The following is an 18,440-nucleotide window of genomic DNA, read 5'->3' as shown; positions in this document are numbered from 1 at the left end:
CTAGAATGACGAGAGGAACGAAATCAACTCAATTCTTGAAAGAAGCAACTCGTGATCTGTTCTAGCGCATTTTGGAAACAAAAATGCGAGAACTTGAAAAACATTAGCCTAATATTTTTCAAATTTCAATCCAAACCGGCCTACTCTGTCTCTGGCCAGAGGCACTAATCGACAGTTTTATTGCACTGGGGTGATAACTTTTAACAAACTTGACAATTATTTCGTTGTTTCTGCTGACAGTCAAACGTTTTTTGGTTTTGAAATGACAGCAAATTTTCGTGATACTTCCCCTTTAAGAACAAAGAAAGGAAGTTTAAATGACCGTACATTAGTGTATATACAAGACCAATGTCTTTATTTTAGTGGAATATGAGGTACTCTCTATTTTCCTAACTGGGAGTTGGTCATTTTGTCAATTAATTTGACAAGCTCCCAGTTGGCTTGATAGCTTAGTTCGTAGATTGGCACTGCACCGGTATCGCAGAGGTCATGGGTTCGAATCCCGTTTAAATCTGAATTTTTCCAGCCTGTTTAAGTTGTGTACTAACAGGCAGGATTTTTCTTCCCTTTGATTAATTTTTTGAATAACTAAGTTTTGCCAGAGCTGATCGAATTTGGTGTAATTAATTTTGACTTGTTTATTCGTTGATTTATTATGAAAGGTTTGGTAGACATCCCACGAGAGATTTAAAAGTATTTTTGTTTCGTTGGCGTCGTGCAGTTAAGGACAAAAAAAAGCAAGGACTTTATGTCCTTTGGAATTTGCGATGGTAATAATGCTCAAATGCAATTGTCTCTCTTCGGCACTGGATTTTCATATTAATGGCAGTTTTGATACCGCCCCGCATTATCCCTCTGGACGAACTTGGGCAAACATTTGTTGTTCGTCAAGTTATTTGACTCTAATTTAAAGACAGGACAAGACGCATGATGCCTCTTGACGAACTATCTTCCGTTGTTCATCTTGAACAAAGCACTAGAGACTAACTTGAACCAGGCGAACAACAAATGTTTGCCCAAGTTCGTCAAGCAGACTGATAATCCGTCCGCTAGCTAGTCACTTAAAATGGCCATCATTGCTTTGAAAACAAAGATTCTTTAGCTATCAGTTCAACTATCTCTGTTAAGCATCTAACTTTCTTTTGAAACGTCTGGTCAAAACTTCGGGCTTTCTGCTCCATCAGGGGCGATTAGAGATCTTTAGGCTCTAGTATGAGTACAAGTGCAAGTGTTTCCAATAGACAAAGATTGCGTGCACGTGAACCAGTGTCAATTTGGCCGGAAAACGATACAGCGGTCGTCAGTTTTACTACGAATTTTTGTGAGAACGGCATAGAGATTAAAACAAGTCCTCGAAACGTAGGGGATCTCGTCGTTTCGGAATCACAAAAGGGCTTTCTCAGCTATCATAATTCAAAAAAACTGCTACAAGTTTGTCGCTAACAAACTATGAGTGAAATGAAGCTTCCTGGGATAAAGTTACCTCTTCTTAGTTAACCTCACCAAAAACAAGAAGTAAAATCTCGTATTATTCGTAGTCGTAGTTGTACTAGAATCTAAAGGTATAATGGGCGGGGCAAATTCCTCAGTGCACACAGCACTTGCTTGCAGGAAGAGAAAAGCGAATCTCATTCACTCTAAAGACTCTCATTCGAGTCATCATAGTAAACTCAACTTTACAATCAGGATTCCGGCAAGTTGATTTTAAGAACAATCCCAGACAGCAGGTTTAAAGTAACAGCAATTTAACAAAAGGCTGAAGTGTTTTTATTCATTTCACTTTTTAAAACATATCATCAATAAGCACAGGAGCAAGTTATATGCTAGTGGTCAAAATGAAGCGGACACGTTGGTGAAGTTGTGTTAATTGTTTTATTTGAACGCAATTGTAAATACAAAAACAAAATTTTACCTGTGTTGTATTGAATTGTTCTTATCAAAATGCAAGTGTGAACCAGTGCAAGTGTGAACCTTTTGAAAATGCAAGTATGAATGCAAGTGTGCTCAGAACCCTTAACCTTATCCGGAGACCGAGCTTGTCTTGTCTTCTAACAATCTCAGGTCGTTTACAGCTTTCTCCTCCTAAATCTACATCTCCTGTCCTCCTTTATACTATTAGATGGAAGGCTTTCACTGCAGTCACCAGTTGCACCGATGCACATCGCTTTATCAGTAGCATTAGGCGGGTATGCGTAGCGTCCATTTGGAGGATACTTCACTTTGACGATAAACGGATCGTCAGTGGCACTATAGCTAATACTGCATCGATGCTCCTGCCAATGCAAACGAAAATGTCAAACGAACATTGTATATCACTTGTACATGGTTTATATCTGGTCACAGATATCTATATAAAACTTGAGTTCTCAGTAGCCGTTCGCGGCCAGTTTATTCGCAACTTCTTGCACAACCCAACTGTCTCTTTTGAATTTTGGACAATATTTCTGGTCTGGTTTCTAAACTTGCAAAAACCAACTCGAGCAAGGGCTATCAAGACTTAATTGAAACTGGTTATACACTCTTTTCTTTTCTTTTCTTTTCTTTTTTTTTTATTAGAATATATTTTATAAGAATATTGAGGCTGAAATCTGCGAAATGTTAAGAATAGTTAAAGAATAAACCCGAGGCTTAACTTAACCGTGTAAAATTATTCCTTTCTCCAAACGGCAAACTAGCCAGGAAAACGAAAAAGCCTACTCTAGTTATAGCCAAACGTTCGATGCTAATGACAGTTCGATGAACGGTACATGTAATACATATGCACAGTATACAGCACAAAAGAAATGAACTAAACCGCTAAAAGTATCATCGGATAATTTTTTTCTTTGATATTGATACCCCGATATATTCTAAAACGGAAATGTCATAAGGTATAATTTAAGAATAATACAAGAATATTTTCAGCCTAAAATCGGCAAAAAATATATAAAAAATATTTAACCTGGGCCGGAAAAACAACATTCTTATAAAAAAGAGTGTATTTCAAAGGCTCATTCGCGGCAACAAAAACGAAACGTTTTAATACCGAGTGGGGGAGCGAGGGGCGACTTATTGAAAATCATGAGCTCATAACAAAGGTTGAATTGGCTTTATCAAAATGATTCCTCGCAGCCAACTGCGAAAATATAGCAGCAGGCCCGTAGCGGGGGGAGGGGCAGGGGGAAGTTAAAAAGCAATGTGCCCAAAATATATAATTAAAACAAATTAATGTTGAATTCTGACGCTGCAAGTACCTTTTCACAACCTTTAATAGTCTGTTTACTACCTGTCAGTTTCCTTCGCTAACAGGCACTCCTATCTTGTGAATCGGAAATAAGAATCAAAATGGATTGAAATCAACCAATCTGAAGCTGTGAAAGCTGTCGAAATAAACTACTTGTTTCCTAAGACATCCGCTCATTTTAAGCAATACAAATGTCCTTCGTTTATAACAATTTAGTGTTTCCGCATTGTCACCCAAAAAAGCCACACAAATATGTCCTCAAGACCAGAGAAAAAAAAAATTCTCCTGCAATTTGATTCTTACTGCCCGAATCCAAATTTGAAAAGAGAAAGAAAAATTTGTCGTCGTTTGTCTACGTCCTCCTTCAAACGTGAAATTAGGAAACTTCACGTAGTAGTCCACGTTAAAGAAAAGGCAAAAAGATGTACCTAAGAGTGTGATCCAGGTAAAAAGTTATTGTTTTACTTACAAAATCAACAGGATTTTTTTGAATAAGGTGATATTCTCGTTACATCTTAAACTCCCAAATCAGTCTGTTTTTGAGTGACGGGGGGTAGTTTTGTTTCACCATTTGGCTAAGCCCCCCCCCCCCCCCCCAGTTGTTTTAGCCTTGCTACGGGCCTGAGCAGTAAGGACAACACAAAGTTTTCATTTCGTACAAAAAAAAAAAGTTGCACCAGCATCAAGCAGCACTAGGAGTTCATGGCATTAAAAGTTCGTAATAGGCCCTTTAGTGAGTGATCAGACACAAGAAAAATTGTGAAATAACACGACCCTTCCCCGTCTCTAAACGTAATACCGCGCGTACCGCTCTTCCCAACGCCACCCCTCTGCAAGCCTCGTACCACTCGCTACACTGACTCATCAATTTTTGGTACTTTTTTTCGCCAGAGGGAGCCCACTTGAAAGCTCTTTGTAAATAAATTAGCAAAATTTGGCTTCTTTTTCATTAATACGGTATGTCGATCATTCACATTGTGGCATTAAATTGTGCGGGAATCAGCTCGATAGAAACACTTTGTTTGAGAATGAAGCCGGGTTTTCGACATAGCTGTATTAAAACATTCAGTGAGCGTTTTTAGGAGAAAGAGTTACACTCTACAGGTTGGCATTGAAGTGATCATGGAATTCAAGCAAAAGAATCCATACGATAAGCCTTAGAGCTTGAATGGGTCAAATCCTAAATCTGTTTTATGCGACTTACCTCAAACACTAAGGTAAGATTTGACCCTTTCTGGATGACCTTGAGTGCGTAGTGAACTCCGTTATATTCAACCTGAATACATTTTAGTCCATTTTCTTTCCTTTTGTTAATCTTTTTTATCTGAAAATCTTAAAGAGGCAATTTATAATTATTGCAAGTAAGATTTCAATGAGCATGTTGTTAAATACAAAAATATTATTGACTAAAATATTCTTGATTTCCAGCCGCTAAAAGAAAGGGGTTCCATGGCCTCAATATGACAGCGGAGCGAAGACATTTGTCGGGGCTTCAGAGGCCTTTCCTCTCCCTCGCTGAACAGGACATAAAATCAAAAAAAAAAAAATTGCGGTTGGGAGAATGTCCATAGTAGCAAGGATAATGATCATTTCTGATAGCAAAATCTCGTCTTCAGGCGAAAAAAAATCCCCCCGCCCCTAGGATTTGAAAGTCGATCATACATATATATGAAAGAAATGTGATGTCATCCGAATTTGTAATTTGAAGGTCAAAAGTTCGACTCCTATTAATTGGGACAAATCAGATTTTCGAATCTTTTTCCGAGTATGCTTGTGCACTTACTGAAAAAAAGAATACATCAAATACGTCTCCCATTTACTCCCCAGGCTTAAACCATAACATCATGTTTTTTTTTTTTGTTCAAACATTCTCTCATCGATATTCAAATCCTATCAGTATGCAGGATGTTTCTCACATTTAATGGCCTTAAGTAATCGGAAGGTCTTTTTAGGTTCAGCTCCTGTTGGGACGGTGATGTATGCCTTCAGTCCAGGCTTAACACGAAACATCACAAGATTCACAGTTATTTTTAACAAAACAATTATTCCACTCGCGCTTTAGTGTTGGATTTGCTTGGTATGATTATATTAATCATTTCATATCCAGCAAGCTCAAGTGAAAAACTAAAACAAACGTGCTAAAAAATGTTATTTAAATGAACACTTTTTCTGTTGAAATAGACGAGGACGGCAACATCTAGACTGCAAAGCAGTCCGAACTTTGGCGTTGCCAGGTCAATCGTACGAACTGACACGCTCTCAGTCAAACGACGGGTGTGCAGCTCGCGCTCAGATATCCATGCTTTTGGAGCTCTGCTCCCGAATAGGGCTTTTGGGCCGAATTCGCGCTTTCCATTTAATGTCTGTTTTGCAGCCTTGGCCTAAGCACTTATGCTTTTGGGAAAAAAAGGCGAAGGATGATCATGTACACGTATATAATTTAACGATGATTTAAATTAACTCAAGCATATAATTCTACAACATTTTTGTATCTTACCTTAGTAATAGGAGTAGCTACCAATTAGTAGAGGGATTCTTTCCCTTAGTTAATGTTTTAATTCGACTCAAGAATAAAGTTACTTACTTCCTTACTTAAAAAATTAATTGATATACATAACTAAGAGACGTAGTTGAAACTAATAGACGCGATTGAAAATTGTAAGGCAACAGTCACTTTATCCAACTTTAAGAAACCCAAGGTCACCCTTGCGTATGCCTGCTTTAGAGGTCTTTAGCGAGGGACAAGATCTTTCTTCCATCAACACTTGAACCAGTAAGTAAGACTTTGTAATCTTTGTACGAGTCTTACTTTTGAGATTGAACAGAAAAGGCAAATCTCCTCTCAGGCCATTTGTAATTGCAGTTGACCTTATCATGAGAACTGTAACCGATAGGAACTTACTTTTTAGTTATTCGTTGTCTTTATTATATACTTACGCGTTGAATTCCTTTTAGTATCGCCTTCCCAATTCAGATCACATTGACGCTTTCCGGAAGAGTTTGTACAGTTGTCAATGTCTATACTAACAAGATTAGTGCTGCAAGGCTTGTCATGTCTGTACATGGAACTAAGAATGTAATATGCACTTGAACTTGGCGTGATTCCTACACAGGCCAGGACTACCGCGGCTACCTGAAAAAGGAAAATAAACAAACTTGTTCTCCATATCACTTGTATGCACGTTTACTTCAGTCGCTCTAAACGTTTTGATATATTTGACATTTGACATTTTTTTATTTGTACTCTCCACTCTTACTGTTAGATAAGTGCTAAATACAAAAGTTGGAGGTATATTAAAGAACATCGACTAACACGCAGCTCATAAATACAATTCAAATAGGGGTGAGGAGAGTAAAGGGGCACGTCTAGTAAAACTAATACTGTGCCCCTTTAAAGGAAGTAAATTGATAAAAAAAAGTAGCTAAGTAGAGTAGAAAAAAAATATAGAAATATATAGCAAAGGAAAAACAAAAAACAAAGAGAAACGAAAATAATTGGAATAAAGAATCATTAATAATGAGCAAGTTCTTTTAGCCTCTCTGCATTGGAAGGCTCTTTGTTTCTTCCTCTTCTCTGTCCGTCTGTCTGCCTGTCTGCTTTACCTTTAGGAGGTCTCCGTCAAATAACGGATTTCATTCCCAAGGAAACATGTAAAACAGTTTACAATGAGCTACTACAACCATGGTTTGACTATTGTGGTTCGTTTTTTATGAGACATATGCCAGTGACGTTGGCCGAGAGACTTCAAAAGTTACAGAACTGGGTGCTGAAGTTATTACTAGACAAGAGGATGGCATCAGGTCCGATGGCATCTTTTAAAACCTAAAGTGGATAAAACTAGGTTCTGGACGTTTTAAATACAAAGCGCTCACGATGAACAAAATCAGCCGGAATAATCAATGCGCCGACCTGTGAACAAAAGTTCTTTCAAACCTGCAGTAAGTATGAAACATAATTTTCGATAGACATGACAATATATTGTTTCTTTGCAGTAGGTCCTTTTGACTTTAATTTCTAATTGCATACGGTTACACTAATCGGAATCCTGAGGGTAAAACAAAGTGTCAATTTTTCTTTCCTTCCTTTTTTATTTTTTTAAATTCAAATGAAAGCTTCTTCGACCAAAATTTTATCTGTTCGGTCATTCTAGGGGAGCTTGAGGCTTTTCAAAATTACTAGGTGTCTTTGTCCATTTGCCGAAAACCTTAGGTCTTATTTCATTTCCGAAAATCTTAGCTGACCTTTTTTCGGCACCCGGAACGACATTTTTATCAATCGGAAAACACTAGGCCTTAAATTTCCCATATCACGAAAGTTCGAGGTGAAAATTCTCTTCAGAAAATTGTAGGAGTTTAAGGGCCTTTCGAACAGGTAATTTACCGAAACGATCTGTTGGTGCCCCTGATAAATGCCCATATCGCGAAACTTTGACCGACTGTAGCTCTTGTATATCAGAAAAAAAATTTTTGATAACGATTTCACTTACTGTAAAATGATACATTTGGATGACTCCGACTTCTCGTTATCTTCAAATCTTCAGACCTCCGGGACCGGGTATATATATTCTCTTGTTATCTTCAGTTCCTCAGAGCTATGGTTTGAGGAACTTAACTACAATGCCTCTGCTTTTATAAGATTCTGAGTTCAGTCTATTTTTCGTAACTATTAAGTAATGCTTTAAACATTTACGCGAAAGGCGTGATGATCTCGCACATAACATTATATCACCCTAAAAGAACGGAACGGAAAAAGAGGACAGATCTAGAACCCGAGTGGGCGGGGGGCGGCTTTTAGACCCCTTTTATTTCCAACTTTTTAAGAAACTTTCAACGTTCGAGGGAAACTATAAGCTCAGAAATCAAAATGTCAAACGCTCAACTCTCTCTCAGGGAAGAGTTATCACTCTGTTGAGGTTCCAAAGTCAAACCACGAACTAGACAGAACTAACGGCAACAACTTCAGTTTTGGTTCCAACCGTCACGGTTTTCGGTAGTATTTGAAAGTACCGGATTTAGAGGTTAAACGGGCGGACTTAAGACCTTGAGTGAAAACGAAAATTCCAGAACTCTACTGGATAGCCGCAACAAAGAAACTGTAACAAAGGTGAGGTAAAGTTTGAAAATATCACAAGTAGGAAGTAGGGAATCATCGAGTTTGGCCGAGTTCGAGTTCGAGTTAGAGTTCGAATAAGACTTCGAGTTGGACTTCATAAAAAATCGATAATATCGATTTGACACACGAAATCCATCTATCGATTTTCACCGATTTCCGTTATCAATCAGTAGAAATCATCCGTAAAAATCGCTTACGTCTCTTTCTTCCCTTCGTGCGACGATCGTTTTCTCACAGGGGACCACTGCTGCTTGTATTATTTCGACAGGCGCGTAAAAATCAGACGCTTTGTTCAATCACGTTCTTAGCTAGTTGTATCAACAAACTCAATTTGACTGGCGAGCCGCTGAGTCGTTTGAATAAAACTAGTCAGTCTATTTGACTTGCGAACCGCCAAGCTTCTCTATGTATAGCCCCCTCAAAATGAATGTGAGTCACTCGCAAGTGTTAAGTTTCGAACTGGTGAGAGCTATTGAAAGTGTGTGGATGACAAAAAACCCGCGGTTATTAGCCACGCAGAAAATTCAAAATTATAAATGCACAGAAAAGACAACTAACCGCCAGGTTATACTCCCGCTTTCGGGTAATAAAAATTCTGACCTACTGTAGTTTAATACAGTCGACTCTCTCGTAAGCGTTTACCCTTAAGGCACGGCAAAGTGGTCTCTTACGGGAGGTGGTCGCTTATGGGAAAGATCAACAAAATAAACCTACTACTGGATTGATTAGTTAATTACATAATATTACCTTACCACCTAAAATTAGGCAAATAGAAACTGATTTATTTGAATTTTTTTCACATCTACTCATTCTTCCGATAAAACTTTGTATAACATTTTGGATCAAATCACTGTAACAATTCCTGTTTACCTACAGATCTAATTATAGCCATCTTCTCTATCTGTAAACTGTTATCATCTCTCAGCAGTCCGGGGTAGCGTCATTAAAAATTGAACTTTTGTCACTTCTGAGCAATGATTTACTAACGATCATACGTGGTTATGGTTGTGTTTTCACTAGGCCAATTTATTGGCTGAACATTCTTTCTTGGTGGTTGTTTACAGACTGACATTAACTAGTTAAACATGGCATCTGTTTTCATTGTGCAATTTAACCCGGAATTTGAGCCGCTAAATTAAATATTCAAATCACAAAAGCGCACAACTTTCAAAAATGGCAGCAGACGAACCGCTTTTAATAACTTCTTTTATGTTGATCCTCATTATATTTATGCCAAAAAGAAGGAGTTTCTCTCAGAGGATGCGGTTAACGTCTGTACAGACGAGGAGGATGCGACGAAATGTTGTCCAACGGCAAAAAAACATTCCTAGCCGTAACTGCAAGGCCTCTGTACTACGGTGGCTCTACCGTACTACGGTGGCTCATAAGGGGCACATCGATGTTTTTCGTCGCAACTTAATAACTTGCGATCGCAACTTATAACTCGCGATCGCAACTTACTAACTTGCGATCGCATTTTATTAACTTGCGATCGCAACTTACTAACTTGCGATCGCAAGTTAATAAGTTGAGATCGCAACTTATTAACTTGCGATCGAAACTTAATAACTTGCGATCGCAAGTTAAAAGCTGACGATGAGGTCACCGTTGATGCCGATGACCTTTCTGTAAATTTGACATCTGATAAAATATTTGCAATCAGATTATTTGTCGATAGCCAATGCAACTTCCACTACTCTGCAACTTTTGGTCTATTGCATTAACTACCCTTTCAATTCTAGACTGATTCCTTCTTCGTCGAAGCCCTCGAGACCTAAGAATCCTTCTCAGTTGACGTAGACTTAAGCGAACGCCGTGACACAACAGCAGAACAGACATAATCTCGGGGAAGTTAAAACCAAGGCAAAAATACTGTTCGATCAAATAATTTCGTTCATGGTTGGCATTTATATTCCTTACGGTTGGTAGATAATCTGGAAGTGCCCAGCCATCTGAAAAGTTCAGTAAAACGAAGAGAGTGGTCAAAAAGAAACGCTCACGGATGTAGTTACCAACCATCTTTTTCCACTGATCAAGAGTCAACACGCATACGCATGTCCACTGACTTGTCTATGTAACCAAACATGTTAATTAGTAAGTTGCGATCGCAAGTTAATAAAGTTGCGATCGCAACTTACCAACCTGCGACGAAAAAAATCGATGTGTCCCTTATGAGCCACTGTAATCTGGGCTTATCCGGCAACACCACAGTTTTGGTTTTGAGGTATTGTTCAAGTCATCTGTCGTTTTTCTGTTTCGCAACGTGAACCACGAGGCGAACTGAAACAGGAAACTAGCGGCTAGTAAATAATAATATCGAATTAAAGCTTATGGAGCTGGCTATCCAACTAAACCAAGAATTTTGAAATAAATTAAATTGCCGAATTTTTAGCGCTGTTTTCTCGAATAAATTTTTTTCACTTGGAGGAGCCACTTCAAAAAGCTAAAATTCAAAAGGAATTTGTTCGTTTGTCTTCAATTTGGACAGTAGCTAGTTTAACATATAAACAACAAAAACGTGTCTGCGAATTTTTTCTTTCGAAATATTTTTTCTTCGAGAGTGATTTTTGTACGATTACTCCACATTTTTTTTATCCTATTTCGAAAATGCTCTTTAACTTTTCACTGCGATTGAAAATGGCAAAACGCAGACACGTTTTTCTAGCGCTTTGGGTCAGGAAACTGAGGAGCAAATTAAGTTAGCAAAAAAACAAAATTCACTTTGACTTGTAGCTTTAAAAAGGTGACGCGGACGCTCGCAATTAGAGGTCGTGAAAAATTCGACAATTTATTTTATTTCAAAATTCTTGGTATGGTTTGATAGTCAGCTCTATAAGTTTTAATTTGATGTAGGGGTTTAGGTATCTACAGTTAAACTGGACGCGCTACATCGCTTAAACGCGAGACACCTCTGAAGGTCCTGGGTAACCTTAACCAGGACAAGTTATACCATCTCGCGAGGTAGTGTAACTCTGCGTGAATTTCCGGTCTTAAAGGCGAGATAATCTCTTGTTTTCTCTTGTGAAAGCAGCTTGCATTTTTAACTCGCTAAACAAAAGACGAACTGTTTTCGCTGTATTTCCGGACTTTTCCGGATTTATCTCGCTAAAATTGTCCCAGTGAAAACACAACCTATGTTGGGTGGTCGCTTATCGGAAACAGAAAATAAAAGAATATGTGACCTGAAAAGAATTTCTGACCTAAAATGTGGTCGCGGTCCCTTAAGAAATGTGAGTGGTTGTCGCTTAGGAGAGAGGTCTTAAAACAGTATTTAACTGAGCAACAAAACGGTTGTTTACGACAGTTTATTAAAAATTTAATGATTTTTAATAAAAACTAAACTAGTGAGCAGCACTCTCCAAACTGTAGTTGTATAACTTCTTTATTTTCTCCTACGCGTTTCGTGTGACTAACGCACATTTCGTCAAAGAGTTAAACAATACAACATGATGTGCCAGTATAAACTCAAGCTAGAGTTAACATTTCTTTAAAACACACCTACGGAATTGCATATAGGAAAGACAAACCCCGCAGTGATGCGTCTAGAAAACAGGCAATAGATTTCGGCAAGGTGTGACATACTTTGTGCGTGATATATTGGGGCTAAAACTGTAGGCCCCAAAATTATATCACACTTAAAGTATGTCACACACCTTGTGCGTAATATAATATGACGCACAACTAGTATGTCACACCTTACCGAAATCTACCAGTGAATCTACTAAGGGGCACCCAACGAATCGTTTCGGTAAATTATCTATTCGGAAGGCCCTTAATACCCTACAATTTTCTAAAAGGAATTTTCACTTCGAACTTTCGTGATATGGGAAATTTAAGGCCTAGTGTTTTCAGATTGATAAAAATGTTGTTTCGGGTACCGAAAAAAGGTCAGCTAAGATTTTCGGAAAGGAAAAAGACCTAAGGTTTTCGGCAAATGGTCAAAAATGCCCTACTAATTTCGAAAAGACTCAAGTTCCCCTAGAATGACCGAACAGATAAAAATGTTTTAGCGCTGCCTAAAATGAACCCATAGAGCTTCAAAGCCACTCCAGATCGCCTAAAATAACGTTTCAAAGGATCTGAGAGAAAATTGTCGTTTGGTGCCCCTGTCTACTGCCTGTTTCCTAGACGCATTACCTCAGGATTTGTTTTTCCTATATGTAATTCCTTAGGTGTGTTTTAACGAAATGTTTGTAACCATTGCTAATAATAAATATACTTTAAAATATGAAAGAGGGGGTCATCGTTGCTCCTCCCCGTCGGCTTCATCGTAGTCGTCGAGGGACTGTACGCCTCTGTGGCTTGTGACTTTGACGATATCAGAGCGTTCAACTTTTGTAGACTGTTCACAGTCCCCCTATTTTCCCGTTGGATTCTCGAGACTGGTACGCTTCGATGGAGTTGCCGCCATCTTGGTTTTTAAAAGCTAGCGCGATCTGGAGACAGTGTCTAAACTACCGAGGGGAGGGTAGCGAAGTTGGGCGGCAGTGAGACCCTTCCCTCACACAACTAACACCCACTCCCGCTCCCCTCGGTAGTCTAGACACTCTCCCCAGATCGCTCTCGCTTTCATATGGCGCCAGTTCCATCAAAGCGTACCAGTCTCAAAAATCCCATGAAAAAATAAGGAGACTGTGAAAAGTATAAAATTTTGCGGCTTTCTTCAATCAGCTTGCTGACTGTTGTTTTTCTTGTACTGGTTGTCCGGTTGTCGGACCGCTCGTTCCGGCTTTCGCTTGCGCGTTTGTTTGCGTTTTTGGTTTGTTTAGTTAATACTCTGTTTCCCTAGTTCTACTTATTCGTGAAAGAGCGTTTATTTTGTGGTCACACACTAAAGTACGAGGCATAGTCATACTTGAATTGGTTGTTTCTTTGTTTTACAGATTGTGCTATGTTGCATGATTTCCCGAGAAAACACTCGCTTACGATATGGAACAATAAGCTTCTTAGTCTTTTGAGACCGTAAAGGAATTGTATTATTTCTGAAAGAACGTTTACTAAAGTACGAGGCATAGTCGTGCTTGTATTCGCCATTTCTTTAATTACAAATTGTGCTGAGTTGCATATTTTGTCTGTTTTCCCGTGTCACACTGTGCTTTGCAGGTCTATTAAAAACTATAAAGAGATCGTATTATTCGTGAAAGAACATCCATTTTGTGGTCCCACACTAAAGTACGAGGCATAGACATACTTGTAACACTCGCACACTGGTTTTTTCAACCATAAATGACGCTCCGTGAGAAAGGACGACGGCCGCACGAATCTTACGCAGCAAATAATGAGATGCACGCCCCCATATTCAACCGGAACATGTTGGTTAGTAACTTAGTATCTGTGCGACAGTATTGGACTTGGGTGGATTCCATCAGTCTATTGTCGTTTGTAAGTCATGATCCTTAAATAAGGCCGGAAATTACAGACAGAATCTGATATAAACACTTTTAAGTATTACTTAAAGAGTTAAAACTCTTTGATGAGACCACAACCATTATCTACGATAAACAACTAAAAAATTCCCCAACGTGTTAACTTCCACTTTCACTTTCCATGCAGTGTGTAGCGTGATTCGGTAAGAGAAAGGAGCGCGTATGGCAAATAGACGATGACGATGATCAAAGTTCTGCATTAATTTTCCGGGTTTTTTTTTTTTTTTTCTTTTTTTCAGTTTTTTCTTTTTTTTCTTTTTTTCTTTTTGTTTTTTTTTTGCTACAAAACATCTGATAGCGCATATCAGTATTTTGAACTCGTCGACAGAAAATGCTTTCGCTCTCCAAAATTAATTAGAAACGACTGACCCATCCTTTAATTCTTTGACGCGAAACACAGAAACACAAACTCCCTAACAGTTTTGAGTTTATCAACATTCACAAAAGTGATTACAAAGCACAATTGCCGGATTAGCTTCAGTGATTGTTAAGCAATTTTTTTTTCTCTTTATAACAGCAATGTTGCGAAGAAAACAATGACCGTTTTAACCTTTTTGCCAGAATTTAAGAATTGGTCCATGCTTAGCGTGCGTATATCGAGTTATGGTTGCACACGGGAAGTTTGGAGAGCACGAAAGAACCGTAACAGTTGCTCGAGAGGTAGCCGAAAGTAAGTCTATTTTCTTGAGTGCTCTCCAGACTTCTCAAGCGCATCCATAACCCGATATATGCACAGCTAAAAGCATGAACCAATTCTTTTATAACATAGTGACAACAAAGTATCGAAAAGTGGTGCGCGGAAAATAGGTTTTATTTGTGATTGATTACAAAATTCTCTAAACGTGCTGTACCGAGAAACAAAGGTTCTTATCAGCCGTTTACAAACACGCCACAATGGTATGGTCTGAACGAGAAAGTTTCATCTGAAATTGTCAATGAAAATTTGCTTCTTTCATTTAGTTTCTACAAACTAAAACTAAGGACGAAAACCCGAGTTTGTCTGCAAGTTGCACACGTCTTTTTAAGGACGCACGGCCGTGCGTATGTCGAGAAATGTACCATGATGACGCCAGTAGTAAGTAGATAGGAAAGCACGCGCACTATGTTATAATACACTCTGATTGTGCACGATGTAGTGTGACGGCTATGTTGGTTGCGGGTGCGGTGAAATGTTGGCGATTCTACCAGACTCTTGTTTTCTCAAATAATAGACACTTTAATTTGATGCAAACACTCAACTGTCTTAATCTTAGCAAACACTCCGTCGAAAATTTCCAAAGTCGTTTTAGGTTTTAGGAACTTGTTGTAAAAATAGCTGGAAACAAAGACGTATACGTTTTTTTAATTTTCTGCTCGCCAAGTAAGACCTCAAGCAAGCTTCTGTGATATAAGAACAAAGAAAGGAACTTTAAACGACCGTACATTGGTGTATATAGAGCACCAATGTCTTTATTTTAGTGGAATATGAGGTACTCTCTATTTTCCTAACTGGGAGTTGGTCATTTTGTCAATTAATTTGACAAGCTCCCAGTTGGCTTGATGGCTCACTTCGTAGAGCACTGCACCGGAATCGCAGAGGTCATGGGTTCGAATCCCGTTTAAATCTGAATTTTTCCAGGCTTTCTTTTCGCAACTGCTTAAGTTGTGTACTAACCGGAAGGATCTTTCTTGCCTTTGATTAATTTTTTGAATAACTAAGTTTTGCCAGAGCTGATCGAATTTGGCGTAATTAATTTTGACTTGTTTATTCTTTGATTTTTAATGAAAAGCTTGGTAGAGATCCTGAGAGAGATTTAAAAGTATTTTCGTTTCGTTGGCGTCGTGCAGTTAAGGACAAAAAAAAGCAAGGACTTCATGTCCTTTGGAATTGGCGCAAGTAATAATTCACAAAGGCAATTGTCGCTCTTCGGCACTAGATTTTCATATCAATGGCCGTTTTGATAACGCCCCTCATTATCCCTATGGAAGAACTTGGGCAAACATTTGTTGTTTGTCAAGTTATTCGACTCTAATTTAAAGACAGGACAAGACGCATGATGCCTCTGGACAAACTATCTTCCGCTGTTCGTCTTGAACAAAGTACTAGAGACTAACTTGAACCAGGCGAACAACAAATGTTTGCCCAAGTTCGTCCAGCAGACGGATAATCCGTCCGCTAGCTAGTCACTTAAAATGGTCATCATTACTTTGAAATCAAAGATTCTTTAGCTATCAGTTCAACTATCTCTGTTGAGCATCTAACTCTCTTTTGAAACGTCCGCTCAAAACTTCGAGCTTTGTGCTTCATCAGGTGCGATTAGAGATCTTGAGGTTCTAGTAGGAGTAGAAGTGCAAGTGTTTCCAATAGACAAAGATTGCGCGCACGTGAACCAGTGTCAATTTGGCGGGAAAACGATATAGCTGTCGTCAGTTTTACTACGAATATTTGTGAGAACGGCATAGTGATTAAAAACAAGTCCTCGAAACGTAGGTGATCTCGTCTTTTCGGAACCACAAAAGGGCTTCCTCAGCTATCATAATTCAAAAGAACTGCTACAAGTTTGTCGCTAACAAACTATGAGTGAAATGAAGCTACCTGGGATATAGTTACCTCTTCTTAGTTAACCTTGCCAAAAACATGAAGTTAAATCTCGTATTATTTGTAGTCGTAGGCGTACTAGAATCTAAAGGTATAATGGGGGGGGGGGGGGGGGGGAATTCAGTACTTACTTGCAGGAAGAGGAAAGAAAATCTCCTTCACTTTAAAGCCTCATTCGAGTCATCCTAGTAAACTCAACTTAACAATCAGGATTCAAGTTGATATTAAAAACAATGCAAGAGAGCAAGTTTAAAGAAATAGCAATTGAACAAGAGGGTTATAAGTGTTATTACTTATTTCACTTTTTAAAACATATCATCAATAAGCACAGGAGCAAGTTATATGCTAGTGGTCAAAATGAAGCGGATACGCCGGTGAGTTTGCGTTAAATGTTTCATTTGAACGCAATTGTAAATACAAAAAAAAGTTGTACCTGTGTTGTATACAATTGTTGCTTATCAAAATGCAGGTGTGAACCTTTTTGAAAATGCAAGTGTGACCGAGCTTTTCTTGTCTTCTAACATCCTCAGGTCGTTTTTTTTATCCCTTATAAATCTACATTTCCTGTCCCCGACTGTACTATTAGATGGAATGAGCAGGGGCGCCCTTTCATTGCAGTCACCAGTTGCACCGATGCACATCGATCCATCAATAGCAATTGGCTGGAATGTATAGCGTCTGTGAGGATGATACGTTACGTTGGAGATAAACGCGTCGTCAGTGGCACTACTACATCCATGCTCCTACCAATGCAAAAGAAAATGTCAAACAAATATCGTATATCACTTCTACATGGTTTATATCTGGTTACAGATGTCTATATAAAACTTGACTTCTTAGTAGCAGTTCACGGCCAGTTTATTCGCACCTTCTTGGACAACCCAACTGTTTCTTTTGAATTTTGGATATTTCCGGTCTGGCTTCTAAATTTTAAAAAATCAACTCGAGCAATATCGTTGCAATACATCTAGTTCAATAACGACTATCAATACTTAATTTAAACTGGTTATACACTCTTTTCTGTCTTTTCTTTTTTTTATATAAGGATATATTTTATAAGAATATTCAGGCTGAAATTTGAGGAATATTTTAAGAATAAACCCGAGGCTGAGATTTTGGAAAGGTTATATTTGTGTGTGGAAAATCTGCAACTACAATACAATTATATGTTTTTAACTCAACCGAATAAAATTATTCCTTTCTCCAAACTGCAAACCAGCCCACAAAACGAAGAAACCTACACTAGCTATAGCCAAATGTTCGATGCTAATGGCAGTTCGATGAACGGTACATGAAATACATATGCACAGTATGCAGCACAAAAGAAATGAACCAAACTGCTAAAAGTATCATAATATTTTTTTTCTTTGATATTGTTACCCTAATATGATCTAAAACGAAAATGTCATAAGCTATAATTAAAAAATATTACAAGAATATTTTCAGCCTAAAATCGGCAAAAAAAAAAAAAAAAAGAGGAATATTCAGCCTGGGCCTTATAAAACAGAAGTGTATTTCAAAGGCTTATTCGCGGCGACAAAAAGGGAACGTTTTAATACCGAGTGGGGAAGGGAGGGGCGACTTATTGTAAATTATGAGCTCAGAACAAAAGTTGAATTGGCTTTATCAAAATGATTCTTCGCAGCCAACTGCAAAAATTTAGCAGTAACGGCAGCATAAAGTTTTCATTGTGTACGAAAGAAAAATAAAAGTTGCACCAGTATCAAGCAGCACCAGGAGTTCACGACATTGAAACCTCGTAATAGGCCCTTTAGTGAGGTATCAGACACAAGAAAAATTGTGAAATAACACGACTCTTTCCCGTATTCCAAGCGTAATACCACGCGCACCGCTCTTCCCACCGCCGCCCATCTGAAAGCCTCGTACCACTCCCTACACTCATCGGTTTTTGGTACCATTTTGCAAAATTTAGCAAAATTTGGGTTCTTTTTCATTAATACGGTATGTCGATCATTCACATTGTGGCATGAAATTGTGAGGGAACCAGTTCAATAGAAACTCTTTGCTTGAGAATGAAGCCTGGATTTCGATATAGCTGTATTAAATCATTCAGTAATATGAGCGAGTTAGCCAGAGAGA

General features: G+C 38.4%; 2 protein-coding genes across 3 annotated transcripts in view; both read right to left on the bottom strand.

Moving 5' to 3' along the window:
* Positions 1 to 1,949: 1,949 nt before the first annotated feature.
* On the bottom strand, positions 1,950 to 7,865 carry LOC146453983 (uncharacterized). The gene is made up of 4 exons (XM_085096095.1): positions 7,711 to 7,865; positions 6,161 to 6,356; positions 4,428 to 4,555; positions 1,950 to 2,273 (listed from the first exon to the last, which is right to left on the bottom strand). The coding sequence occupies exons 1-4, from the start codon at positions 7,723 to 7,725 to the stop codon at positions 2,067 to 2,069; spliced, it is 546 nt and encodes a 181-aa protein (XP_084952221.1). The 5' UTR covers positions 7,726 to 7,865; the 3' UTR covers positions 1,950 to 2,066.
* An 8,933-nt stretch (positions 7,866 to 16,798) lies between these two features.
* LOC146453980 (uncharacterized) overlaps positions 16,799 to 18,440 on the bottom strand; it is a 61,605-nt gene continuing 59,963 nt past the window's right edge. For both annotated transcript variants that reach the window (XM_085096081.1, XM_085096080.1), the window contains exon 4: positions 16,799 to 17,083. In XM_085096081.1, the coding sequence (XP_084952207.1) occupies positions 16,799 to 17,083 (285 nt within the window). The remainder of the gene's footprint in view (positions 17,084 to 18,440) is intronic.

This window comes from Pavona decussata, unplaced genomic scaffold (genome assembly GCF_977016875.1).
Source record: "Pavona decussata unplaced genomic scaffold, jaPavDecu1.1 SCAFFOLD_321, whole genome shotgun sequence".
Taxonomy (NCBI): Eukaryota; Metazoa; Cnidaria; class Anthozoa; order Scleractinia; family Agariciidae; genus Pavona; species Pavona decussata.
This window is presented reverse-complemented; position numbering and strand designations above follow the sequence as displayed.

Bases quoted from the DNA above. Each gene is read 5' to 3' on its own strand.
- LOC146453983 (XM_085096095.1), bottom strand. The intron at 4,556-6,160 runs GTAAGTATATAA...TGCCTCTTTAAG, and splicing joins TACTAAAAGGAATTCAACGC to ATTTTCAGATAAAAAAGATT. The intron at 2,274-4,427 runs GTAAGTCGCATA...TTGCATTGGCAG, and splicing joins ATCTTACCTTAGTGTTTGAG to GAGCATCGATGCAGTATTAG.